The 27741-nt window shown below is 35.5% G+C and overlaps 3 protein-coding genes and 1 pseudogene across 19 annotated transcripts in view; 2 read left to right on the top strand and 2 right to left on the bottom strand.

The window, feature by feature from the left end:
* The window catches only part of LOC126699247 (12-oxophytodienoate reductase 2-like), a 91859-nt gene extending 73081 nt beyond the window's left edge, over nucleotides 1-18778 (top strand). For 5 of the 16 annotated variants that reach the window (XM_050396981.1, XM_050396973.1, XM_050396975.1 and 2 more), the window contains one exon: nucleotides 18528-18778. In XM_050396981.1, coding sequence (XP_050252938.1) covers nucleotides 18528-18640 — 113 coding nt within the window. In that variant the 3' untranslated portion in view covers nucleotides 18641-18778. Of the gene's footprint in view, nucleotides 1-12792; nucleotides 13103-13123; nucleotides 13319-13838; nucleotides 14072-15914; nucleotides 16056-16166; nucleotides 16298-17690; nucleotides 17868-18047 lie in introns of those variants that run through there. The other 11 variants (XM_050396968.1, XM_050396965.1, XM_050396966.1 and 8 more) reach the window with 8 other exon arrangements.
* Nucleotides 1-23457, bottom strand: part of LOC126698454 (uncharacterized) — a 43199-nt pseudogene extending 19742 nt beyond the window's left edge.
* On the bottom strand, nucleotides 223-23902 carry LOC126699246 (uncharacterized). Of its 2 annotated transcripts, none has more exons than XM_050396958.1 (4): nucleotides 23292-23902; nucleotides 21224-21840; nucleotides 20360-20875; nucleotides 223-755 (listed from the first exon to the last, which is right to left on the bottom strand). In XM_050396958.1, the coding sequence occupies exons 1-4, from the start codon at nucleotides 23551-23553 to the stop codon at nucleotides 597-599; spliced, it is 1554 nt and encodes a 517-aa protein (XP_050252915.1). In that variant the 5' UTR covers nucleotides 23554-23902; the 3' UTR covers nucleotides 223-596. The 2 variants fall into 2 exon arrangements, with proteins under 2 accessions (XP_050252915.1, XP_050252914.1); XM_050396957.1 differs by lacking the exon at nucleotides 223-755 and adding an exon at nucleotides 19107-19639 and having other exon boundaries at nucleotides 23292-23897.
* LOC126699245 (uncharacterized) lies at nucleotides 8712-12187 on the top strand. The gene is made up of 4 exons (XM_050396956.1): nucleotides 8712-8885; nucleotides 9499-11347; nucleotides 11463-11667; nucleotides 11764-12187. Exons 2-4 carry the CDS (start codon nucleotides 9505-9507, stop codon nucleotides 12068-12070), a joined length of 2355 nt encoding a protein of 784 aa, XP_050252913.1. The 5' UTR covers nucleotides 8712-8885; nucleotides 9499-9504; the 3' UTR covers nucleotides 12071-12187.
* Nucleotides 23903-27741: the final 3839 nt, after the last annotated feature.

Here is a 27741-nt window from a genome sequence, read left to right as displayed (position 1 = left end):
GACAACTATGCGTATAGGATTTTGCCTTAAGCTTTAGCTACAAAGGACCCAGTCTCCTTTATACTCTTTCGCCTACATAAGGTCTGTGTCAAACCATTATAAGTGGCTACTCAATTACTTGTGATATTATCCATATTTAGGGCATGTAGGCTTATTTGCTCATAATAAAGTGACTAAAATACAAGCTAGCTGTCAACCTTATACATCTAAGATTGAGACTGGTTGTGTACAAAATAATGAAAAATGTTACATTAAGCACAAACACAAGTGGAGTTTACAAATGGAATTATACACATACACATGATTAGCAAATATCATTTCCTCAGTTTCTTGGCAACCAAGAGGAGTCTAAGAAAAGTTATTTATGATTGACAATTGGTACCAAAAGGCTAGCTCCAATGTTTATAGTTGAAAAGCGAAGAAAGTCAGGAGGATTATCTGGATTTAAGAGAACATATACACAACACTTATCATGTGTATGTGTGTTGAATCTATTGCTGACATGATAACGTGGTTTAAGTAGAAGTGTAATGGGTTCTACTTACTCTATTTACTTATTCTTTACTAAATGAAAAGGTGAATATACTGTTCAAAGATCAGTCAAAGCTAACACCAGAGCTAGCAACATCTTCAGGAACAAGTATATCAAAATCACTGACAGACCATTCTGCAGTCACCCCTGTGCTGCTAACATATATCTCTGTACCAACATTAATTGAAGACCATACACGCCTTGCTGGTTCAGTTCCTGGATCCTGGGCAATGGTAATATGTTTCCCATTAGTGCCCTATAACTATATTGTCCATCTTGAAGCAGAGGGACAAACTCAACAGCACTAATCAAGTTAAGGTAGACTAAACTACCAAAGTTCACTAATGTGAATTAGGGAAGCAATTGCTGTGAATTATAATGGGTTCAGGTCCTTCAGGATGCTGGGAGCAAGTCTAGATAAATGATAAATCCAAAACAAACCTATGATATTTTTCAATTGTATCCAATCTGAAGACTGAAAGTTGCACAGAGTTAGGGTTAGAATTTTTGGACAAAGCTGTAGCACCTCAAGGATGAATATGGGATAAAGGACAAATACGGATGCATGACAAGTTTGCACAGTAGTGGAGAAATTAAGAATAAGTAAGAGAAGATCAGACAGGAGATAAGAGGAAGACCTGAAAATTCTTAAGTCTCATGAGGCCTCTAGGGAGTCTCACCTCAAAGATAACATATGGAAACTTACAGTTAGCAGTAAGGAGTTATAATTAGTTGAATTTTCTATGCAAAGAAGTAGATGATAAAAATTTTGATTGCACCTAGATGCATAGCACACAAACATCCATTTACTATGAACGTGAACTTAGCAATTAGCCAAATTTTATGTGTCCACGTTCACATATCATTCCTTTGTGTGTGTGTGTGATTTCAACCAGGTTTCCATAACAAATTTGATAATGGCTAAGTTACTAAAAATATCATAATTACCTGGTAGAAGTATAATCGACTAGGGAGAGCACCCACATCAAGCACCCAAGTGCTAAAGTCTCCAAACCATCCATCTCCTTGCTTTTCAGGATATCCATGCACAGCCCATTCAGGATGTGGCAGAATTTGCACCAGTTCCTGTGCCTGTGGATTGCTATATGGATCATAGATATCATATGGTTCCTCCAGATAATTGGCATTTCCTGGGCTGCAGTAGAGATGATAAGAAGAATACGGAAACTGAGATGTCTCATTTCTGTATATTTTCTCACCAGTACGACTAACATGGTAAGGCGGGCAGGAGACCAGGTTATCAGCACAGCACCAGCTTGTAGTAGCTGGATTTATTATCATTTCGCTGTATCTAGTCACATCTGTCAGAACATCACCATCACATGGATCTCCATTGTTCTTCCAACAGCTTCCTATATCAAGAAGATAAAATTGACTGTTGGGCCCTCCTCCTTGTTTGACATCAAGTGTCACCTTTACCTTGAAGTTTGGAGATTCTAGCAACTAAAAATAATATCCCAAAAGACAAATTCATTAACCCTAGAATATAATGAACTAGTAAAAGTGTCAATTACAGCAGATCATAAAACCTTGATCAACAAAAAGTAGAGAGAGCATCTAGCCAACCCGAATTAGTTGGATTAAGGATTCATTGAGTTTAAGAGAGATCATCTAAATTTTATGAATTATTAATTTACTTGTTATACATTGAGATACATAAATTTCAACTCAACTGACATTCTAATTTCTCTCAAGGGTAGTGTGATCAGTAAGAATTCATTTATAGAGACAATGTGTTTAGAGAACAAATTTTTCCTGCTAGCAAGAAACAAGTGAAGACAAGGAATAAACCTTTCTTATGATTCCACGGCCACTGTAGTGATAACCTCCATTAAATCCTTCAGTTGCATCTGCACGTAGATACAACATAAGCCAAGGATACTTTGAAGATGTTAATCTTTATGAGAAAACCCAACTTCCTGTGCTCAAATTCTTCTGCCATGTGACCGAGAAGTATGATTTATTTCCTACACCTTTGCTTAAATTGGCATCAAGGTCATATGTTCCATAAAATCCTCCTGTTAAAGACTCTATTTGGTCCCCTGAAGAAACCAATCTTGTATAATTATGGTATACAAGTGGTTGATTCATATACCCCTCACCGAAGCATGGAAAATTTCGCTTTGTTATGATTTTACCGACATTCTTGCCATTCTCAGGACAAAGGGTAGTATTTTTCTCAAAGTTTCCATTCTTGAGCATAATCATCCAGAAGTACCACGGATCTGAGGAATCATGCACCTCACACAGAGAAGCAAGATACTTTTCCTTTTCCACAGCAAACAGGTCAGGGTCCATGTATGTGGCTTGAATCTCGTTACAGGAAACTTATCACCAGCCCCTAAGCTGTTATCTGATTCATTCACTTTGTGATGAACTTCCTACTTTGTGGTGCGGCCCAAAGAATCTGATTACAGAAGCATAAAACTAACAATGGCCTCAAAGTAAAGAATCAATGTAGTAAATGATTACATTTAATTATATATTATATAATTCACTGTTATCTTAGCTAAATCAAGTATAGATTCTTCAAAAGAGTTGGTTGGATAAAAGTGTACATATAGCAAAACTGAATGGGGGAAAAACTGATGGTTTAAGGGGATTTTAAAATATAATATAAGCATTACCAAAAGAAAGATGACATGTATGTCATAAATCGATAGAAGTTAGGCCAGTTAATGGCTATGCAGATGTTTCAGAACAATTATCCATTTAACTTCCTTGAAACATAACTGTGGAGTAAGGAAAGATAAGGAAGTGGGAAATGATAGGTCTTTTATACGCTAAACTTTCAATAAGAATCATGGAAGAGGTCAACGGTTCAAATATCCCCTACCAACTCCCATTGGATTCACTTATCTAATAAGGGAAAATATATACATATATATATATATATATATATATATATATTATAAGAAGTTATGCATCTCCATATTACACTATGCAAATGGAAAACAACACCTTGGTCTAATGTTTTTTCAACAAGTCCCAGAAATAACCTCTTTGGCTTTCCAAAGGAGCAAAAAAAACAAGCAAAGTACACAGTAGGGAATACCAAATATCAAGAACAAGCCTATAAATATGAACACGCATTGTTATATGTAAAATAAATATCTAAAGTCACAATTTCATTTCATCATCCAAGCTTTTATCAAAGTAAGTAAAGTTTGCATTTAGTCCATTGTCACTGTAGCGAATCAAACCATGGTGACAAATTTTGGTATTGAGTGTCAATTAGCATCAAGATAATTTAGACCCCGGAAACCATACCTGAATTACTGAAAATAATTAACAGAGAAAGGTTAAGGATAAAACTGCAATCTGAAAGCTGATAGTTTTGATTCTATCTTTTATGTATAGGAAACAAAGATTAACAGAACTAATTCACCCTATTCTGTGCATAAAAATTCATCAAATTAATTTTTCCAAGTTTTAACATGCTTCATTTTGTTTCTTACTTATCTTTTCTGGTATTTTCTTAAAGCAAAACGTGGTCTTGCATTTATTGCACAAGCCATAAACAAAGTGCCACTTTTTTTTTTTCAACCAAAAAAAAAAAAAAAAAAAAAAAAAAAAAAAACTTAGTGCTCTTTGCTGCAGCTTTGTAGGTGTAGGAAAAAGGTAAGCTTATGATATAAACATAGGTTGAAAAGAGAGGTGCACGAATTAAGAATAACGTAGGCCCTGAACTTGAAACTAAGTATTTTCAAATTTCAAGTGCATGGCAAATTAGCTATGAATGATATAGAAATTGTCATAATTGAAGGGCCTATAGGATCTTTGAGGTTCTCCTACCCCACTCCAGTACTGCATTTTGTGAAATCTATCATTAATACTTGACAATTTGGTTGTACTTTAACGATGAACAACTCCCAAGGAAAAAAAAGAAATTATAGATCAAGTCAAACATTCTCTCTCTCTGTCATTCTCTCATTTAGATTTTTATTTGTCGACTCAAAAGGAAAAGCATTATATTATATGCAGAGTTTTTCTGATTTTGTGTTTTTCTTCAGCTTCTCAAACCTTATTTAAAAGTTTATATTTTAACAATCCACAGGTGAAGCTGTGAAGCTGTCCTTATCTCTACCATAATCATTCAAAAATGAATTGTTTAATTTGGTTTCAGTTGTTACTTGCCTTTTTTTTATTTATTAGTATCTATTATAACATATAGAAAAGGGGCTTAATCATATTATTCTTCCAGCCTTTGCTACGGGCAATATATATTTGATTCTTATAGGGTACTACTTTCTTCAGTTAGAAAGATTTCTTACTAGATTTACTCAATTTATCATTTAATTTGTATTCTCAAAGTTGTTTTAGCACCATTGACCAGACAAAGATCTTATGGCAATGTTCCTCAGCCACATGCTATCTTATATTATTCTCAGAGAACCTCCAAAGGTGGTCTACTAATAGCTGAAGCCATTGGAGCTTCTGACACTGCTCAAGGGTAATCAATTTCTTACCATGTTTCACACTGATTGACAATCTCCATTTTGAGGGTTCCCTTTCTTGCCTTGAAAATCTTTATGACTTCTTAGGTTTCTTTGCTATTGTAAAGGTATCTAGACACACGTGGTATATGGACAAAATAGCAAGTTGAAGCCTGGATACCCATTGTAGATGCTATTCATGCCAAAGGTGGAGTTTTCTTTTGTCAAATTTGGCATACGGGGAGGGTTTCAAATCAAGGTTTGTCTTTGACTGAGACTACCTTTATATCTTCTCTTCTAATATTGCTTGTTGACAATTAAACTTTTGTAATGGATGGAGAGAGTTGAATGTTTTGTAATATGCTAAATTATAGAGACTATATGGTAAATGATTCATGAATTGAGTAGATTTGGGTTTTCTATACCACATTGTGATATTTAAGTATTGATTGCTGTTGATCTTGAAGGAAGTATTGCATGTGAACCTATTTGGTAGAGAATCAAATTGGATGGAAGTTTTTATTGACTGCTGAAATAACCATCCGTTGGTGCTGTAGAATGCTATTCCCTGCATAATAAGTGCCACATTTGAAATAGAAACATACTTTTTGAGGAAGAGCATTAATTGGATTGACTCTCATTTTGGAGAAAGTAAAATTAACAAAAGTGATGATCATTGTTGGATTGAGGGAGTAAAGGAAATTTATGCAACAATATAATTATTTGCATTATCTTCTCTACTATAAATGGTTTTTTTTTTTATTACTAGGGGGGCTTTTATGATGATCATTGCCTCAGTGGAAGGGGCATCTTCTATTATAAGTCTGATATGTTAATGTAATTTTGTTTTTAGGATACGAATAAGGTGACACCCAATGCTTTAACAAAATAAAATCACCGTGGTTGGTTGGACAAAAGCTAATGTTGTTGCCATTTCAGCTAAAAAGGATGTTTTATGTCACCATTGAATAGAATATTATTTAGTCATTTCAGTAGAAAATGCTAGAGTGGTGGTTGCATGCCACTTTTTCAAAAGCATGGTTCTTTCAGTTGGTTGGTCTTTCAAAATCTTCTTAGTTTTGTTTTAGATATGCAGACACCACTTGCTCTAAATTAGTTGTCAAAAATCATTATTGAGTCCTATATCTATGGTAGTCACAGACAACCAACCACCACTTTTTGGCGTGTTAGACAGCCCTAAGATTATGAGCTTTCCTTTTTTTATTTTTAAATGTAATAAGATCTTGAAATTTCCTTTTTTGGAGTGGAATATTTATGGAGCCCTATCCTTACTGTACAATCATGTGAAACACATAATGGAGCTATTATACCTTCATGATCCAAAAGAAGTATTAATTTTGTCTCTCTCTCTCTCTTTTTTTTTTTTTTTTTGTGGTTTTCAAATCAATGAAGGTCTTGTCAATTACTTCTTTAGATAATTATTTTTTAAAAAAATAAAAATTAAATCTTTGTGAAGAAACATCTTTTTCAAAGTAATTTAATGGATCATAACTCTCATTTTTCTAGTTCTTTAAGTGGTGATGGATGATTTCTGAAACATGGTATACTTTCTCCCACTTTAAGTGGTGATGTGATTTTTTGAAACAGGTATCATTCATTTATTGGGCAGGAAATACCAAAACAGATGCTGAATTGGTATTACCGAAACATAATATACTTTCTCCTACATTGGGGGTCAAACTTTTCTTGAGGGTTCAATGTATAGTATAAAATCTGTGAATAAGTCTTGTGCCACATAATATGGCACAATAAATGCCACAATTCGCCTATATGAAGAGCTGTAGTTGGTAAAAGGGTGTCTCCATATGGACCCACAACTATCCCTCCACCAACCACAACTCAATACATAATCGAGTTGTGACATTTATTGTGCCATTTTATGTGGCATTAGACTTATTCTAGGGGTTTGCAGAAAATCCGCCAACCCACCAAACTCGACCCAACCCAACCCGTCAGGTTGGGTCGGTTTTTAAAGCGTGGTGGGTTGGGTTGGGTTATAAAAAAAAATTTTATAGCGAGTCCGGTTAGGTTTGGGTTATAAAATTACAAACCCGCCAAACCCGACCCGACTCGACCCACCCATATTTTAATATATGTTTAAAATATATTATATATTTAATAAATTAAAAAAAAAAAACCAGCTCTAGAGCACTTTCTCAGTTCCTACTATCATATATAATATAAAATCCTATTTATTCTTTTAATATATATTTAAATATATTATATAATTAATAAAAAAAATTAAATATTTTAGATATATTTTGTTTATAACTGAGTTAGGAATTCATGTATATTTTATTTATAAGTGAATCAGGATACTAGTTCATTTATATTTTATTTATCAACTTAGTTGGATACTTAAATATATTTTGTTTACAACTAAGTTGGAATTTTAGTTTATATATTTATGTATATTTTGTTTATCAACTCAGGTGGCAAGTGTGATGTATTTTTTTCTACTCAATTTAATAATAATAATAAAAATAAAAATTTTCAGACCCATAGGTTCAATCTGACCCAACCCAACTCAACTCTACTCATGTGGATTGAGTTGGGTTGAATTATTTTTGACCCACTATGATAAATTTGGTTAAAAAATCCCCTCAACCCAACCTATACACACTCCTAACTTATTCAGAATCTGTAGACCCCATTCCCATCCACAGCCACGTATTTCCAAACGTCACCACAGACATCAGGCACTGTGAAAAAAGTTATGAACACCCTTTTAAAGCAAACTTCGTTGTCCAGGAGCATCTGCAGCCCAAATGATATATTGTATATGATGATATATATTTGGCCAAAATGGCCCATTAGCATTAATTTTTGAAATATTTAGCAACAGAGCACTGTTTCGGAAATAATTAGGGAAATACCACTTTTTCTGGTACTCGAGCTTGGTGAGCTCGAGTACCATGTTTTTTTAATCCACCGTCGCCCCATATTCAAGGAGCCCTATAGTGGCGTTTTTAAGCCCTATAGTGACGTTTTCGGGCCCTATAGCGGCGTTTTTAAGCCCCCATACCAGGTTAAGGGGCCCTATAGTGACGTTTTCGGGCCCTATAGCGGCGTTTTCCTGCAAAATTTTTTTTATAAGTCCCATAACAGGTTCAAGGGGCCCTATAGTGGCGTTTTTAAGCCCTATAGTGACGTTTTTGGGCCCTATAATGGCGTTTTCCTGCAAAATTTTTTTATAAGTCCCCATAACAGGTTCAAGGGGCCCTATAGTGGCGTTTTTAAGCCTTATAGTGACGTTTTTGGGCCCTATAGCGGCGTTTTCCTACAAAAATTTTTTATAAGTCCCCATACCAGGTTCAAGGGGCCCTATAGTGGCGTTTTTAAGCCCTATAGTGACGTTTTCGGGCCCTATAGCGGCGTTTTTTTTTTTTGAGAAGATGTTTGACCAATGAAAAGATGGTACTCGAGCTCATTGTTATTAATTCCGTTCCGTTCCGGCCGGAACGGACGGAATTTTTCGTGCCGGCATGAAGACCGGAACCGGAAACCCCCCCGTTCCACCTCGGGCCAGATTTCGGGGTGTTTCGGCCCGTTTCGGCCGTTCCGGCCGATTCCGGCCAATTTCGGCCGGTACGTGATTCTGAGTAAAAAAAAAAAAAAAAAAAAAAAAAAAGGTCCATACAACGCCGTTTTGGACTTGAGTAAATTACCTAGCTCAGACCCTTTTCTTCTTTCATTCGTTCACTCTCACTTCACTCTCACTTCACTTTCACTCTCAAATCCTCACTGCCGTCGCCCTCATCCCACTGCCGTCGTCCCACTGCCGTCGTCTCGTCCCACCGCCGTCATCCTCACTGCCGTTGCTCAGCTGTCTCTGACTCTCTCACAGTCTCACTCGGTCTCCTTGAACAGCCAAGGTATTCTTTCTCTACTCTCACTCTCTCGGATTCAACCTTCAGTTCAGCTTCAGCCAAATTTTTTTTTTTTTTTTCCTTATGATTTGCTTTGTGGTTAAGAGTTTTAGTTTACCAACCACAAACAAAGAAAATAATATATGCGTTTTTTTGTTTTATTTTCCTTTATAATGAAAAAACTACTCTTTAATGAGATAATGTGTTCTACAATCTACTGGCAGAGAGCTCTGTGAACTTGAGTTCTATTTTAGAATTTTTGTAATTGAATTCAAGCAGTTTGTTTATTCTATTTTGGATCTATAATTGTCACTGATGAATATTTTGCAGGTCAAACCTTAATTTCTTATATGGGTTGTGGTTTGTGAACTTAATTGTTAATGGTGTTTTATAATGTGATACACTATGCTACTACTATGAACTTAAGACTTAAGATTTAATGTTACTAAGATATTAGATATGTGATTTGTTTGTTAAGTTATGTGATTGAACAAATTGGGTAAACTGCATAAATTAGTTAAACCATGTTTAGTTTTTTTCTTAACTTGATTTATTTGTTCGTTAACTACATATGGCTGTTCATGCATTTGATTGAATTTCATTTCATTTCATTGAACAGTAAATTATGGCTCATCAAAGTTCAGGGGATCCCGCATGGGCTCATGCCCGTGCAGGTGCTTCCTCTGCTTCTGTGGCCTCTGCCCCTGCAAGATCAGATGATCCCGCTTGGGCTCATGCTCGTGCAGTGCCTAATGCAAAAAATAACACTATATGTTTGCATTGTAATAAGTTGATTAAAGGGGGTGGTATTACTAGACTTAAGTATCATCTTGCTGGGATTAGGGGTCAAGTTGAACCATGTAAAAAGGCTTCATCTGATATTAGGTTTCAAATGAAACAAATGATTGAAGACTTGAAAAAATCTAAACAAACTAAAAAGAGGATTCAATTAGAAATTGGGAACCCATATGATATTGATGAGGAGGATGATGAGGAGGAGGAGGATGATGAGGTTAGGGTTGTTGAAAAGAGTCCCCCTCAAACATTAGGTAAACGAAAATCTAGGGGAAAGGATGTTGACAATGATGTGAGTCAAATAAGAGGAAAGAAGAAAATTAAGAGTTATTTTGCTCCTAGAACAACCCCCGGTGCTCAACCCTCTATAAGAAGTGCTTTGGCTACAAAAGCAATGATTGATAATGCAAAAATGAGTGTGGCAAGATGGTGGTATCATTCTAATGTACCCTTTTATGCATCTCAGTCACCTTATTATCAACCTATGATTGATTCCGTTGCTGCTATTGGGCCGGGATTTAAGGGGCCTTCTTTTTATGAGTTGAGGGGACCCCTTTTGAAAAATGCTGTCCATGAAGTTAATGATTTTTTGTTAGATATAAAAAATGATTGGAAAGTATATGGCTGTTCACTGATGTCTGATGGGTGGACAAATCAAAAGCAACAACCAATAATGAATTTTTTGGTGTATTGTCCAAGGGGAGCCATGTTCTTAAAATCAATTGACACTTCAGGCCTTACAAAGGATGCTGATACTTTGTTTAATATATTTGATTCTGTTGTTCAAGAAATTGGTGTGGAATATATTGTGCAATTGATTACAGATAATGCTTCTGCCTATAAAAAAGCTGGAAAAAAATTACAGCAGAAGTATGGTACTTTGTTTTGGTCTCCTTGTGCAGCTCATTGCATAGACTTGATGTTGGAGAATATTGCTAATCCTAGGTGGTTCCCTCTTATTGATGAAGCAATTAAAAAGGCAAAAAAGATAACAAAGTTCATTTACAACCATGGAGTTGTTTTAGACTTGATGAGGCAAGACTTTACAAATGGAAGAGAGTTATGTCGTCCTGCAATTACAAGGTTTGCCACTAACTTCTTAAGTCTACAAAGCATGCTAAGGTTCAAAAAAGAGCTTAGACAAATGTTCACTTGTGATAAATGGCTTTCATGCCCTCATGCTAAGACCGCCGTTGGGAAGGAGATAAGTAAAATTGTTTTGGAAGATTATGCATTTTGGTCTCAATGCAAGCACATAGTGAAAGTTAGTGAGCCTTTAGTTAGAGTACTTCGTCTTGTTGATGGGGATGAGAAACCTGCTATGGGGTATTTGTATGAAGCAATGGACAAAGCAAAAGAGGAAATAAAAAGAAGGTTGAAGAACAAAGTTTCTTTGTATGGACATTATGTTAGAGTTATTGATACTAGATGGGACAAACAACTTCATAGTCCTCTGCATGCAGCAGGTTGCTTTCTTAACCCTGCAATATACTTTAGGCCTTCATTTAAAAGGCAAAATGAAGTTCAAAGAGGGTTGCTAAGCACTCTAATGAGGTTGGTTCCCGATCCTGACATTCAAGACAAAATAAGTTCACAACTTGATGAGTACAAAAAATCAATTGGTGACTTTGGCACATCACTAGCAATCCGCCAACGAGAGAGACTAAATCCAGGTAAACATTAATAATTTAATAGTATTTCCTTTCAATATGTCTATTTATTCTTTATAGTTGTTATTGTAAGATTACATGAGCAATGCTTATTTTACATTTTTATTTGTTATTATAGTTTCATGGTGGGAGCAATTTGGACTTGGAGCTCCAGACTTACAATCATTTGCCATTCGTGTGCTAAGTCAATGTTGTAGTGCAACCGGTTGTGAGAGAAATTGGAGCACATTTGAGTATGTTCACTCAAAGAAGAGAAATAGATTGGAACATAAACGAGTAAATGATTTGGTCTTTGTCCATTATAATTTGAGGCTTCGAGAAAGGTAAATTTATAATCGTTACTCATATGTAAATAAAATGTACTTTCATGTAATTATAATTTATAAAATGTTACTAATGTTTAATATTTTCATTGGTAGGAACATTCAAAGGAATAAATATGCAATGGATCCTATAAGCTTGGATAACATTGACTTGATGGGAGATTGGGTGGCTGAAGAACCTACACTTCTTAATCCAGATGACATAAATTGGGATTGCCTTAATGAAGTGAATGTGGAAGAGGATGCTGAATTTGAAACTATTGATGTTGATGACGATGATGATGATGACAACAACAATGAACATGTCTTGACAAATCTTCCAATGGGTGCTAGTAGTTCTTGTGGGAGTTCTTTTGATGATGAATTTGATCCATTTTTCATGGATGATGAGGAGGAGGAGTAGGAATATTATGTTAAATTAATCTTAAATGTTTTTATTGTGTGATACTATATTTGTTTAAGACTTAAGACTTAAGACTAAGTGTATGTTGAATTGATGTTATGTTGAATTGATGTTTAAGACTTAAGACTAAGTGTATGTTGAATTGATGTTATGTTGAATTGATGTTTAAGACTTAAGACTAAGGTTATGTTGAATTGATGTTATGTTGATGTTTAAGACTTAAGAGTTAAGATTAAATGATTTGTATTATTTGATATTTAGTTATTTATTTATTAGAATTGACAATTTTATGTTCTACAAGAATATATATAAATTATTTTTTAGGAACCCCGAACCACCCTGAAACGGTATGCCGAAATCGGCCGGTACCGAAATATTCCGTTCCACTGGACAAACCGAAACGGGCTCCGAAACGGTATTAATAACTTTGCTCGAGCTCACCATGCTCGAGTACCACAAAAAGTGGTAGATCCCAAATTATTTCCGAAACAGTGCTCTGTTGCTAAAAATTTCAAAAAAACATGGTATTGGGCCATTTTGGCCTATATATTTACCATCACAACTTTAAAATGTGGTTCCAGCCCGACTTGCAAAATATGAAGATTGTAAAAAAATTTATATAATATTACTACAGTATCATCCTATTTTTAGGATAGTACTGTAACAAGGTTGTATAATTAAAAATTATTATTATATAATATATTATATCTGATTCTTTTCTCTCTTTCCTTTCTTATTCTCTCTCTCCTGTCTTTTTCACTCTTGTTTGTTCTCTCCTCTTCAGACCCAAAACCATGGTGGACATGAACGCCATCACCAAGCCACCATGGCCGGACCCACTGTCACAGGCCCCACCGCAAGCCACCGTCAAGGCCACCGCAAGCCACCTGACCAAGCCTCTCTCTTCTCTCTCTCGCCATCGCTGCCAACGCCAAGCTTCTCGTCTTCTCCGTGGATCGTGGTGGATCGTCTTCTTTGAGTTCTGGGCTGGGTTTTTTTTTTTTTGCTGTGACCGGTGCATAAAGGAATTGGGTATGGCATTTTGCTATTGGTTTGATTTGATTTTGGGATGGATTTTTTTTTTTTGTGGGTTCATGGTGGTGGAGTTGGGGGTTGCCGTGGTTTGGAATGATTTTGATTTTGATTTTGTGGGTTGCCGTGGTTGCCGGAGTTTGTGGCTGGAGTTTCAAGAAAACAACAGTTTGGGTATGTTCTTCGTGGTGGTGGTGGTAGCAGGTGGTTGCAGAGGTGACGTGGGGTTTTGGGTTTTTGTTTTTATTTGGGTTTTGGAATATATTATTTTATTGTGTAAAAGTATTATTTTAACTTCTTGTATTTGAAAATAAAAGTTTGAATGCTGGAGTATTGTAAAATTGTATCATATAGTTAAGTAATTTTTTGGGATTTGAATAGACGCTCCGTTTGTTTCGATGGAAAACCTTGTGTAAAGATAGTTTTCCGTGTTTTCCGTGTTTTCCAGTGTTTGGTAGCATAAAAAAAAGATGAGTCAAAGGAAAACTATTTTTAGTCAACATAAAAAGTATGACTTATTTTTAAACATTGTTTTCCATTAAATTTTTTTGGAAAACAACTCTATCTCACAGCAAGCTAAATAAGGAAAGTTATAAGATTGTTTTTCAACTCATTTAAAGTTGCTACCAAACATTGGAAAATGAGATAGTTTTATAGAAAATGATTTTTGAAAAATGACTCATTTTCTAAAAAACATCATTGCTGAAACAAACAGAGCGGAATAACATTTTATGCTGCATTATTGGAAGACTTTTTTGACACAAATCTTTAATGCTTTTTTCATTTCTATAAATACCCATTTGTGTAACAAGCATTTCATTCCCACTTTTGTCTGAAATCAGGAACAGAAGCAAGGTACTAGCATTCAACAGGAAAGGATAGAATAGAATCATTATAAATGGCTGCTGAAGCTGCCACCATTCCTCTTCTTACTCCTTACAAACTGGGCAAGTTCAACCTTTCCCGTAGGTATACCAACACACCCTGCAAAGTACTTTTTTTGTATTTTTTGTTTTTACTTTGATTTTGTAAAAAATAAAAAGGGTGTTTGTGACATATCCCAGTTGGGATAATGAATTGTTTTATTTACAAAGGTTTCAACTTTCAAGAAATCTTAGTTTATGATAATATATGTCGGTTACATAACACTCTTGCCCTTTTTGAGCATTTTCTTGTCAGTTCACATCTGTGTTTGTTTTGTGATTAACCAAGAAATGACACATTTTTTTTAAGAATTCTCTATATTAATCTGCTAAAAGTGTGAGACTTCTGCTAATTTTTTTATAATGTTAAGATTGATGAATTTCCTTGGAACTGCATTAGCTGTCTTGCTGAGCTCTACTCATTTAATGAGTTGTTAGTGATGACTTTTTCCTTTGATCTCAAAAGGACAATAAATCTATCATTTGGTTTTTCTGGATTAAGGTATCTGATCACCTTGGCAGTCAGGATTGTGTGTTTTCAGAACCTCTAAGTAATGTATTTGTAGCTTCATCATGAGATTGAGAGTGCTTACATCTATTTACAGTTGCTTTGATTATATAAGATATCAATCTATAGTTATAAAATCATTTCTCAACAATTTTGTTCTAACTTTTTTGGGGCTGGGGAGGGGGGATGAGATCCATCTATTTATCAGTGTTATGTTGATAAGTATGGCCACAAATTCTGTATGGTGAAAAGCAATCCAATTTGGCTCCCTCCTCTATATCCTAGAACAGTTCCCAAGTCATTCTTGAAATGCTCTATGTTATCATTTGATAATCTAGGACCTACATGTAATTAACAGAACTAATCACCTTATTCTGTCCATAAAAATTCATCAAATTATTTGGTCCAAGTTTTTACTATTTCATCATTCATCTGTAATATCTCCTTCTCCATTTTCATGCTTCATTTTGTTTCTTACTTTACTTATTTTACACAGCCTAGGCTAGGTTTGGATAAAATAAGGGTTGAAATGTCATGAAGCAGCCACTTTCGAAGTTCATACTACACAAAGATATACTTACGTTCTTTCCAAAATGCTCTCATTAGAGTTGCTAAGTTTTATGTTTGCAAACAGTCATAAACTTAGTGCTCTTTTCTGCAGCTTTGTTGGTATTGGAAAAGCGTAAGCTTTTGATATAGACATAGGTTGAAAAGGGACATACACAAATTAAAAACAACATAGGCCCTGAACTTGAAATTAAGTATTTTCAAATTTCAAGTGCATAGCAAATTATCTATGAATGATAGATAATTTGTCATAGTTGAAGGACCTATAGAATCTTTGAGGTTCTCCTCCCCCACTCAAGTACTGCATTTTGTGAAATTTATCTTTAATACATGACAATATGGTTGTACACTTTAACGATAAACAAACTCTAAAAAAAAAAAAAAATTGTAGAACAAATCAAACATTCTCTGTCTCTACCTCTGTCACTCCTTCTCATTTAGGTATTTATTTTTTTACTCACAAGGCGAAGCATTATATTATATGTAGAGTTTTGTTGATTTTGTGTTTTTCTTCAGCTTCTCAAACCTTATTTAATGGTTTGTATTTTAGCAATCCACAGGTGAAGTTGTGAAGCTGTCCTTATCTCTGCCATAATCATTCAAAAATGAATTGTTTGATTTGGTTTCAGTTGTTACTTGCCTTTTTTTATTTATTAGTATCTATTATAACATATAGAAAAGGGGCTTAATCATATTATTCTTCTAGCCTTTGCTACGGGAAATATATATTTGATTCTTATAGGGTACTACTTTCTTTAGTTAGAAAGATTTCTTACTGGATTTACTCAATTTATCATTTAATTTGTATTTTCAGGGTTGTTTTGGCACCATTGACCAGACAGAGATCTTATGGCAATGTTCCTCAGCCACATGCTATCTTATATTATTCTCAAAGAACCTCCAAAGGTGGTCTACTAATAACTGAAGCCACTGGAGTTTCTGACACTGCTCAAGGGTAATCAATTTCTTACCATGTTTCACACTGATTGACAATCTCCATTTTGAGGGTTCCCTTTCTTGCCTTGAAAATTTTTATGACTTCTTAGGTTTCTTTGCTATTGTAAAGGTATCCAGACACACCTGGTATATGGACAAAAGAGCAAGTTGAAGCATGGAAACCCATCGTAGATGCTGTTCATGCCAAAGGTGGAGTTTTCTTTTGTCAAATTTGGCATGTGGGGAGGGTTTCAAATCAAGGTTTGTCTTTGACTGACAAACCTTCTTAGGTTTCTTTTATTGCTTGTTTACAATTGAACTTTTGTAATGGATGGAGAGAGTTGAATGTTTTGTAATATGCTAAATTACAAAGCCTTTATGGTAAATGATTCATGAATTGAGTAGATTTGGGTTTTCTATACCACATTGTCACATTGTGCTACTCAACTATTGATTGCTGTTGATCCTAAAGGAAGTATTGCATATGAACCTATTTGGTAAAAATCAAATTAGATGGAAGTTTTGATTGACTGCTGAAATAACCATGCGTTGGTGCTATAGAATGCTATTCCCTACAAAATGAGTGTCACATTTGAAAAGAAGCATACTTTTTGAGGAAGAGCATTAATTGGCTTAACTATCATTTTAGAGAGTAAAATAAGCAAAAGTGATGATCATTGTTGGATTGACGGAGTAAAAGGAAAATTTATGCAACAATATAATTATTTTAAAAAACTATTGATCTATCATTGTAGTGGTGTTATTTTTTGCATTATCTTCTCTACTATAAATGGATTTTTTTATTTCAGGGGGCCTTTTATGATGATAATTGCCTCAGTGGAAGGGGCATCTTCCATTATAAGTGTGATATGTTAATGTCATTTTGTTTTTAGGATACGAATAAGGTGACACCCACTGCTTTAAAAAAATCGAATCAGTGGAGGTGGTTGGAAAAAAAGCTAATGATGTTGTCATCTCAGCTAAAAAGGCATTTTTGTATCACCATTGAATAGAATGTTATTTAGTCATTTTTGTATAAAAGGTCAGAGTGGATGGTTGCATATCACTTTTCAAAAGCATGGTTCTTTTAGTTGGTTGGTATTTCAAAATCTTTGTACTTGCTGTTTTAGATATGCAGACACCACTTGCTCTAAATCAATTGTCAAAATCATTATTGAGTCCCATATCTATGGTAGTCACAGACAGCCAACCACCACTTTTTGGCATGTTAGACAGCCCTAAGATCATGAGCTTTCCTTTTTTGACATGAAATATGATCTTGAAATTTCCTTTTTTGGAGGGGAATATTTATGGAACCCCATCCTTGTACTGTACAATCATGTGAAATACATAATGGAGCTATTATGCCTTCTTGATCCAAAAGAAGCATTAATTTTGCATCTTATTTTATTATTTTTTTTTTTGTGAATTTTCAAATCAATAAAGGTCTTGTCAATTACTTCTCCAGATAAATGTTTTTTTTTTTTTTTAAAGAAAAAAAAAATCTTGCAAAGAAAAGAAAGATCATTTTCTAAGTAATTTAACAGATCATAACTCTCATTTTTTCTAATTCTTTAAGTAGTGATTGATGATGTCTTATCAAACTCATTTGAATTATTTGGATATTTATTTTTCTTTATTTTGATGTCTACAGGTTTTCAGCCAAATGGTCAAGCCCCAATTTCTTCCTCTAACAGGCCTTTGACCCCTCAAATTAAAGCTAATGGAATTGACGTTGCAGACTTCACTCCTCCAAGGCGGCTAAGGATAGAGGAAATTCCTCAAATTGTCAATGATTTTAGGCTTGCTGCAAGGAATGCTATTGAAGCTGGTAAGTTCTTTTCATGTGTTTATATAAGATAAAAGATATTTGATTGGTCAAATGTATGAGGGAGTGAAGGAATGTACTTTGTACTTTATGAAAGAAAACTGAAAGAACAATGGGGCTCATGGTTACCTTTGTTATTACATATTCCCTTCATTAAAATGTCATTATTTGTCTTATACACAGGCTTTGATGGAGTAGAGATCCATGGGGCTCATGGTTACCTAATTGACCAGTTTATGAAAGATCAAGTCAATGATCGAACGGATCAATATGGTGGATCCCTTGAAAATCGTTGCCGGTTTGCTCTGGAAATAGTCGAAGCTGTTTCTAATGAGATAGGAGCAGACAGGGTTGGAATAAGGCTATCTCCTTTTGCAGACTACGTGCAATCCGGAGACTCAAATCCAGAAGCTTTGGGCCTTTACATGGCTGAATCCTTAAACAAATATGAGATTCTTTATTGCCACATGGTTGAGCCAAGAATGAACACAGCTAGAGAAAAGAGTGAAAGTCCCCATGGTCTTGTGCTAATGAGAGAGGCTTTTAAGGGTAACTTTATCGTTGCTGGGGGTTATGACAGGGAAGATGGGAACAAAGCTATTGCTGAAAACTATGCAGATCTTGTTGCTTATGGTCGTCATTTTCTAGCCAATCCAGATTTACCTAAGAGATTTAAGCTCAATGCTCCACTCAACAAGTACAACAGAGAAACATTCTACACCTCTGACCCTGTCCTTGGATACACTGATTATCCATTCCTTGAAGACATTGCTTAGGTTTTCAAGGAGGAGAGTGAAAATAAATTGTCCAAAAACATTGCCCTATGTAATTCCTTTCTTGTTTTTAGTGTTTTCATTGTACTGTACAAGTGCAACAAAAAGATTTGATATATCTAAATAATTTTGAAGTGGTTATTCTCTTCTAGTGATAATATTGTTGGTGCTGATCTGCTGCTGTGCCAGACTAATCATGATTTTGAAGCATAATATGGCTATTACAAGCAATGATTCTTTACTTAAATTGACAACTACGCGTATAGGATTTTGCCTTCAGCTTTAGCTACAAAGGACCCAGTCTCCTTTACTCTTTCGCATACATAAGGTCTGTGTCGAACCATTATAAGTGGCTACTCAATTACTTGTGATATTATCCATATTTAGGGCATGTAGGCTTATTTGCTCATAATAAAGTGACTAAATTACAAGCTAGCTGTCAACCTTATCCGTCTAAGATTGAGACAGGTTGTGTACAACATAATGAAAAATGTTACATTAAGTACAAACACAAGCGGAATTTACAAATGGAATTATACACATACACATGATTAGCAAATAGCATTTCCTCAGTTTCTTGGCAACCAAGAGGAGTCTAAGAAAAGTTATTTATGATTGACAATTGGTATCATAAGGCTAGCTCCAATGTTTATAGTTGAAAAGCGAAGAAAGTCAGGAGGATTATCTGGATTTATGAGAACATATACACAACACTTATCATGTGTATGTGTGTTGAATCTACTGCTGACATGATAACGTGGTTTAAGTAGAAGTGTAATGGGTTCTACTTACTCTATTTACTTATTCTTTACTAAATGAAAAGGTGAATATAATGTGCAAAGATCAGTCAAAGCTAACACCAGAGCTAGCAACATCTTCAGGAACCAGTATATCAAAATCACTGACAGACCATTCTGCAGTCATCCCTGTGCTGCTAACATATATCTCTGTACCAACATTAATTGAAGACCATACACGCCTTGCTGGTTCAGTTCCTGGATCCTGGGCAATAGTAATATGTTTCCCATTAGTGCCCTATAACCATATTGTCCATCTTGAAGCAGAGGGACAAACTCAACAGCACTAATCAAGTTAAAGTAGACTAAACTACAAAAGTTCACTAATGTGAATTAGGGAAGCAATTGTTGTGAATTATAATGGGTTCAGGTCCTTCAGGATGCTGGGAGCAAGTCTAGATAAATGATAAATCCAAAACAAACCTATGATATTTTTCAATTGTATCCAATCTGAAGACTGAAAGCTGCATAAAGTTAGGGTTAGAATTTTTGGACAAAGCCGTAGCACCTCAAGGATGAGTATGGGATAAAGGACAGATACGGATGACAAGTTTGCACAGTAGTGCAGAAATTAAGAATAAGTAAGAGAAGATCAGACAGGAGATAGAGGAAGACCTGAAAATTCTTAAGTCTCATGAGGCCTCTGGGGAGTCTCACCTCAAAGATAACATATAGAAACTTACAGTTAGCAATAAGGACTTATAATTAGTTGAATTTTCTATGCATAGAAGTAGATGATAAAAGTTTTAAACGCACCTAGATGCATAGCACACAAACATACATTTACTATGAACACTTAGCAATTAGCCAAATTTTACGTGTCCACATTTGCATATCATTCCTTTGTGTGTGTGTGTGTCCAATTTCAACCAGGATTCCATAAAAAATTTGATAATGGCTAAGTTACTAAAAATATCATAATTACCTGGTAGAAGTATAATCGACTAGAAAGAGCACCCACATCAAGCACCCAAGTCCTAGAGTCTCCAACCCATCCATCTCCTTGATTTTCAGGATATCCATGCACAGCCCATTCAGGATGTGGCAGAATTTGCACCAGTTCCTGTGCCTGTGGATTGCTATATGGATCACAGATATCATATGGTTCCTCCAGATAATTGGCATTTCCTGGGCTGCAGTAGAGATGATAAGCAGAATACGGAAACCGAGATGTCTCATTTCTGTATATTTTCTCACCAGTACGACTAACATGGTAAGGCGGGCAGGAGACCAGGTTATCAGCACGGCACCAGCTTGTAGTAGCTGGATTTATTATCATTTCGCTGTATCTAGTCACATCTGTCAGAACATCACCATCACATGGATCTCCATTGTTCTTCCAACAGCTTCCTATATCAAGAAGATAAAATTGACTGTTGGGCCCTCCTCCTTGTTTGACATCAAGTGTCACCTTTACCTTGAAGTTTGGAGATTCTAGCAACTAAAAATAAAATCCCAAAAGACAAATTCAATAACTATAGAATATAAAGAACTAGTAAAAGTGTCAGTTACAGCAGATCATGAAACCTTGATCAACAAAAAGTAGAGAGAGCATCTAGCCAACCCCAATTAGTTGGATTAAGGATTCATTGAGTTTAAGAGAGATCATCTAAATTTTATGAATTATTAATTTACTTGTTATACATTGAGATACATAAATTTCAACTCAACTGACATTCTGATTTGTCTCAAGGGTAGTGTGATCAGTAAGAATTCATTTATAGAGACAATGTGTTTAGACAACAAATTTTTCCTGCTAGCAAGAAACAAGTGAAGACAAGGAATAAACCTTTCTTATGATTCCACGGCCACTGTAGTGATAACCTCCATTAAATCCTTCAGTTGCATCTGCACGTAGATACAACATAAGCCAAGGATACTTTGAAGATGTTGTTAATCTTTGTGAGAAAACCCAACTTCCTGTGCTCAAATTCTTCTGCCATGTGACTGAGAAGTATGATTTATTTCCCACTCCTTTGCTTAAATCGGCATCAAGGTCATATGTTCCATAAAATCCCCCTGTTAAAGACTCTATTTGGTCCCCTAAAGAAACCAATGTTGTATAATTATGGTATACAAGTGGTTGATTCATACACCCCTTACTGAAGCATGGAAAATTTCTCTTTGTTATGATTTTACTGACATTCTTGCCATTCTCAGGACAAAGGGTAGTATTCTTGTCAAAGTTTCCATTCTTGAGCATAATCATCCAGAAGTACCACGGATCTGAGGAATCGTGCACCTCACACAGAGAAGCAAGATACTGTTCCTTTTCCACAGCAAACAGGTCAGGGTCTGTGTATGGCTTGAATCTCGTTACAGGAAACTTATCACCAGTCCCTAAGCTGTTATCTGATTCATTCACTTTGTGATGAACTTCGCACTTTGTGGTGCGGCCCAAGGAATCTGATTACAGAAACATAAAACTAACAAGGGCCTCAAAGTAAAGAATCAATGTAGTTGATGATTACATTCAATTATATATTATATAATTCACTGTTATCTTAGCTAAATCAAGTATAGATTAAGAGTTGGTTGGATAAAACTTAAAAGTGTACATATAGCAAAACTGAAAGGGGGAAAAACTGATGGTTTAAGGGGATTTCAAAATATAATATAAGCATTACCAAAAGAAAGATGACATGTGTGTCATAAATCAATAGAAGCTAGGCCAGTTAATGGCTATGCAGATGTTTCAGAACAATTATCCATTTAACTTCCTTGAAACAGAACTGTGGAGTAAGGAAAGATAAGGAAGTGGGAAATGATAGGTCTTTTATACACTAAACTTTCGATAAGAATCATGGAAGAGGTCAACGGTTCAAATATCCCCTACCAACTCCCATTGGAGTCACTTATCTAATAAGGGAATATATATTATAAGAAGTTATGCATCTCAATATTACACTATGCAAATGGAAAACAACACCTTGGTCTAATGTTTTTTCAACAAGTCCCAGAAATACCCTCTTTGGCTTTCCAAAGGAGCCAAAAAAACAAGCAAAGTACACAGTAGGGAATACCAAATATCAAGAACAAGTCTATAAATATGAACACGCATTGTTATATGTAAAATAAATATCTAAAGTCACAATTTCATTTCATCATCCAAGCTTAGATCAAAATAAGTAAATTTTGCATTTATTCCATTGTCACCGTAGCGAATCAAACCATGGTGACAAATTTTGGTATTGAGTGTCAATTAGCATCAAGATAATTTAGACCCCGGAAACCATACCTGAATTACTGAAAATAATTAACAGAGAAAGGTTAAGGATAAAATTGCAATCTGAAAGCCGATAGTTTTGGCACGTTTTTGTAATCAGCATGATTTCACATAAGAAAGTTTTCCACATTTAATTTAGAAGCTAAAACTTATGTCTAGGTTCAAATCCTAACCTATCTATCAAAAATAAAAAAATAAAACCTATGTCCTAATTAGAGAGAAAGGAATCATTTTTAGCACATTCTTGCAATCAGCATAATTTCACATAAGACAATTTGCCACATTTAATTTGCAAACTAAAACCTATGTCATAGATTCAAATCCTAACCTTTATCTATAAAAAATAAAAATAAAAACCTATGTCCTAATTTAGAAAAAAAAAAAATAGAAAGGAAACATTTTTATTACATTCTTGTAATCAGCATAATTTCACATAAGACAATTTGCCACATTTAATTCAGAAACTAGAACCTATGTTCACTGATCAATGATCATACTACTTCATTAGCTACATGGGTTTCCCCACACACACGAAATTAGCATTAATTGTTAACAATGTAGATAAATTAGCTAACTTTGTAATCAAATATCTATAACTGGAATGAGTAAAGTAGCATGCATATATTTATACCAATGATCAAAGGGCAGTCCAAGTCAGCACAATCAGCCAGCCTGGGGCTACCCATGTTGGGTGCCTCCATTCCAACCTCGTTGCAAAAGTTCCAAGCTTCTAATCCAACTCTCACATCTGGGCTCTTCATACCTGGGTCTCCTATGGCTGATATGTACTTGTCTGATGAGGCATGAGCTAAATGATAAGCAGCCAAATTCAAAAGAAACAGTGTTTGACAAAGAAGTGACCAAGAGGAAAAACAACAACAACAACAGCCCATGTTTGTGAAATGAAGAGGAATTGGGTTTGTATCAGAGTGTCAGTCACTCAGTTTGAGGTGCTACAGTTAGTCAGTCATGTGGTGCACGCGCCGTGGATGCGCGTGAAGATGTGGGACTTGGGGTTGGGGAGGTGGGTTTTGTTTGGTTTTTGTGAAATCCATGGTAAAATTTAGCAGATAATTAGAGATACAGATGGAGATTAGAGAGAGACAGTGAGAGAGAGTTTTGCTTTGAAGCAAAGTTGACGTGGAGAAATGGAAAATACCAAAAGATTTGAGGAATCAGAAATCCCAGGTCTAAAAATAGAAGAAAAGCTATTTTACACTCTGTTAATATGCACTGTTTTAACTGAAATGATGAGTTGAAGGCACTATAAATAATTGATATTTTCATTTTATCTCTATTATCTAAACCTCTCACGTGTGAGGTGGACATGACTTTTTTTTTTTGGTTATAAAGATAAGAATAAATAGGGATGGCAATCTATCCTTGTCCCTGAGAAAAATTTTCTATCCAAATCACTGTCCACATCCCGCATCTAACACAAATGTTTTTAAATCAAAATTTTTAATAATTGGTCTTCAATAATCTATAATTTGCTTGCTTTTTAAGGCATAAAACATAATACTAGTATCTAATATTCAATAATAAATAATAAATAGAAAAGAGACTCTAATTTAATATATTTTGACGGTTGTGTTTTTAGTTAGTGTCATAGCAAGTCTAAGTCTAGCGCGTAACAAATATAAGACAATATATTTCTACTATAAATAAAAAAATATATATTAACAAATAACATTTAGTAATCTATTAAGAGATTTATGAAATATTTATAGGTAAGATTGTTCATGGGTCGGGTTTAGAAAGGTACTATTCCACCCATCACCTCAACCCAACTCTTTTGGATTGGAAATGTAAGAATCCATTGTTAATCATTATGGCTCAAGTATTTGGCCAGCTAATGACCCATTGATGATCAATCGATTTTGAGATTATGACATGTTGATGATGAAGAGAAGAGACTATCATCAATGAAGGGAGGGAGGTGATGATCTTCGCTTGTAGATTGAGGCCTCCCCATAACTAGGTTTAGAGTTTTTGGTGAAAATTCAGCCTCCAACTAACCAAGTTTTGGCTCACGAACTCCAAAATAGCCTTCCAATATGACGATGGAGAGTTTCTCTTTGTGCAACATCGAGAGTTACCCATAAATGCTAGAATAGTTTTCGATCAATTAATATAATAGTTTATTAAATTCCCTCTCCCTAGTTGATATATGCTTGACAAGGGTCGAGTTTCATGCTGTTAAACTCGATGCTAACCCAAAGCGACTGACAATATCAACCCTAAAGCCCCAAGTTGTGCCAAGTCCAGCTATCAAATCAGTGCCATGGGTTTGATACTCTCCCCCTTATTATTTGGGCTTGCAATTAAAATTCATCTCTATTTAAACCCAAACTAAAAGTTACAGTTTTTTTTTTAATGGTGTTGTGACACCATCTTGTTACACATTTTTGTCAACATATGAGTTTTTTATTCATCCAAAAAGGAGGAAGGGAGATATGTTATAGATAATTGTTCAATATTACTAATTTATGTGCTATTTTAAAAGTACATAATAGCATTATCATCAAAGATTAGAGTGGGGTATATCAATTATTTATTCTACAAGGGGATTGTAAAATTAAAGAATCAAATCAAATCAAAAAAGTATTGTCTTCCTCTCCTCCCCCCCCCCTCCCCCCCCCCCCCCTTTTTCCCAATGCAACTTTTCCCTCCTTGCAATCAATTGGAAACCCCTATCCATGTTCTTTGTGACTACCCTTGGGCCTCACAAATTTGGCAGTCTCCCTCCTTGTTCCTATCATGATCACCATCCCACACTTCTATACTATGGACATCAAACACTGGAGCTATTCAAACCTGGTCAATAACACACATCTTCACAATACTACATGGCCAACTATATTTGCTTTCACTACCTGTACCATTTGGTTGGCTCGAAATAATCTCATCTTTAAAACTGTTTCCACATCTCTTGCTTCCATTGACCACATTATTATCAGCCATGCAATTGACTTCACCTATATTAGTGGCCAGGCTCTAGTCAAAGCTCATCTGAGAGCTATTAGGCTGATCTCATGGACTCCTCTGACTAATGAATTTATTAAACATAATACATGATAGTAGGTGCTAGAGGAGTTTTTCTAAATAATATATCTCTGTTTATGAAAAATGAAAAAGAAAAACACAAAAACAAATACGTAACCTTTGTGTCATGCATGAGGCGTTATTCCAATTGAATATACTAGTATTCAAGTTGATTATTACTGTTTTTTTATAAACTAGTCAGGGCAACACGTGCAAGGGAAAAAAAGTAGTAATTATGATCAATTTTAGATTTTATTTGTTTCACAAGATAAAGATATAAATCATTTGATTTTTAAAATACATAGAGATTTACATTAATCAAAAGAGACATTAATTTTAAGAATTTTGATAATTATGTCATAAAAAGTTAATCTCATTCATATAAGACCGTGACAAATCCTAGTCCAATATTTTATTATTTTATTTTGACCTATAACTTACACCTCAATAGTTGTGAATATATTATAATAACAACAAAATGTCATTTTTAGTTGTGCTAAATCCCAGTATAATATTTTATTATTTTATTTTATTTTATTTTGACCCATAAGGAATTGACACATGCGTCACAACATTTTCATAATATCTCTATGTATACATTGTACTTAATTACAATGTAAATTTATATTGTAGACACAAAAAAGTTGGCAAATTTTGTACAATATTTACCATTTTTTGTGCAAATGTGTATAATATTAACCACTTTTGTGTATTTACAATGTAAACTTGCATTACAAACACAAAGTAAACATATAAAGCGTGGGCCAGAAAATTCATGGCCCAGGCCCGCCCTATATCAAGGCCCAGGGCCTGATCTGAGGAGACCCATTATCAAGGAGGAGTTTAATGCACGGATAGGATAAGTGAAAAGACTGCCCATACTGTAGTAGATAACTCTGTGCCTGACAAGCCCCTATTCTTGACCAAGCTATTCAACCTTTACGTCTACTCCCAACCACTGGAAGTATGGGCGGATAGGACAAGTCTTCTGCCCCGAAGGTAAAGCTCACACGTGGACCCTAAAGAAAGGAAGGAGTACGAGTATAAAAGGAAATGAAGGCCAAGAGAAGGGAAAAAAAAAAAAAAAAAAGGAGAAGAAGGGGAAGAACTTAAATGCTCCTCGGGACTAAGTCCGAGGAGTCCAAACCCTCAGACTACGACGCTGTAGGGCTTGGATGTTCAGGCTGACCCCTTTTTTACATGAGTCCCCCTAAAATCAAGACCAGACCATCGCCCCGTGATTAAAGGCAAGCCTTTTAAGCCCACTCTCTACAAATCATATTGTGAGGGATCTTTTTTGTACGAGCCCAACGTCATTCTTGGGCCGTTAAATAATTGTGTCCCTACAATTGGCACCATCTGTGGGAAGGCTTGCGCGTTGGCGCAGGTGGCGCTTGAGTCAACTTTCTAGCAAGCAGAGATTCGCGGGTTTTCCCCCGTCTCCGGTGACATGCAGTTGCTGTTCCGACATAAACTTCAGCCAGGGGCTACGTCCTGTAGTGCCAACGGCACGGGCAGCTCTAGGGGCTTCCGGCCTCAAGCCAACTCTCCCCGCCACGGGCAAGGGGCTGACCTGCGAAAAAGCAAATAAGTACAAAAAAGTACTCAAGAGAAAAAGCAGAAGTTTTGGACAGAACCAAGGCCTTGCATGGTCCTCGGACTCAAGCCTATAGGGAAACCAAGTAAAAAAAAAAAAAAAAAAAAAAACACAAGTTTTGGACAGAACCAAGGCCTTGCATGGTCCTCGGACTCAAGCCTATGAGGAAACCAAGTACTCAAAAAAGTTTTGGACAGAACCAAGGCCTTGCATGGTCCTCGGACTCAAGCCTATGGGGAAACCAAGTACACAAGAAAAGCACAAGTTTTGGACAGAACCACGGCCTTGCATGGTCCTCGGACTCAAACCTATGGGGAAACCAAGTACACAGAAAAAATTACAAGTTTTGGACAGAATCAAGGCCTTGCATGGTCCTCGGACTCAAGCCTATGGGGAAACCAAGTACACAGAAAAAACTACAAGTTTTGGACAGAACTAA

The sequence above is a fragment of the Quercus robur genome, chromosome 9, assembly GCF_932294415.1.
Source record: "Quercus robur chromosome 9, dhQueRobu3.1, whole genome shotgun sequence".
NCBI classification, from domain to species: Eukaryota; Viridiplantae; Streptophyta; class Magnoliopsida; order Fagales; family Fagaceae; genus Quercus; species Quercus robur.
This window is presented reverse-complemented; position numbering and strand designations above follow the sequence as displayed.

Excerpts from the sequence above, each read along its gene's own strand:
- LOC126699245 (XM_050396956.1), top strand. The coding sequence starts at position 9,505 with ATGGCTCATCAAAGTTCAGGGGATCCCGCATGGGCTCATGCCCGTGCA. Across the intron at positions 11,348-11,462 it reads ACGAGAGAGACTAAATCCAG|TTTCATGGTGGGAGCAATTT; the intron begins GTAAACATTAAT and ends TTGTTATTATAG. Across the intron at positions 11,668-11,763 it reads AATTTGAGGCTTCGAGAAAG|GAACATTCAAAGGAATAAAT; the intron begins GTAAATTTATAA and ends TTTCATTGGTAG.
- LOC126699246 (XM_050396958.1), bottom strand. The coding sequence starts at position 23,553 with ATGGGCTGTTGTTGTTGTTGTTTTTCCTCTTGGTCACTTCTTTGTCAA. Across the intron at positions 21,841-23,291 it reads GGACTGCCCTTTGATCATTG|ATTCCTTGGGCCGCACCACA; the intron begins GTATAAATATAT and ends TTCTGTAATCAG. Across the intron at positions 20,876-21,223 it reads GCCGTGGAATCATAAGAAAG|TTGCTAGAATCTCCAAACTT; the intron begins GTTTATTCCTTG and ends TTTTATTTTTAG.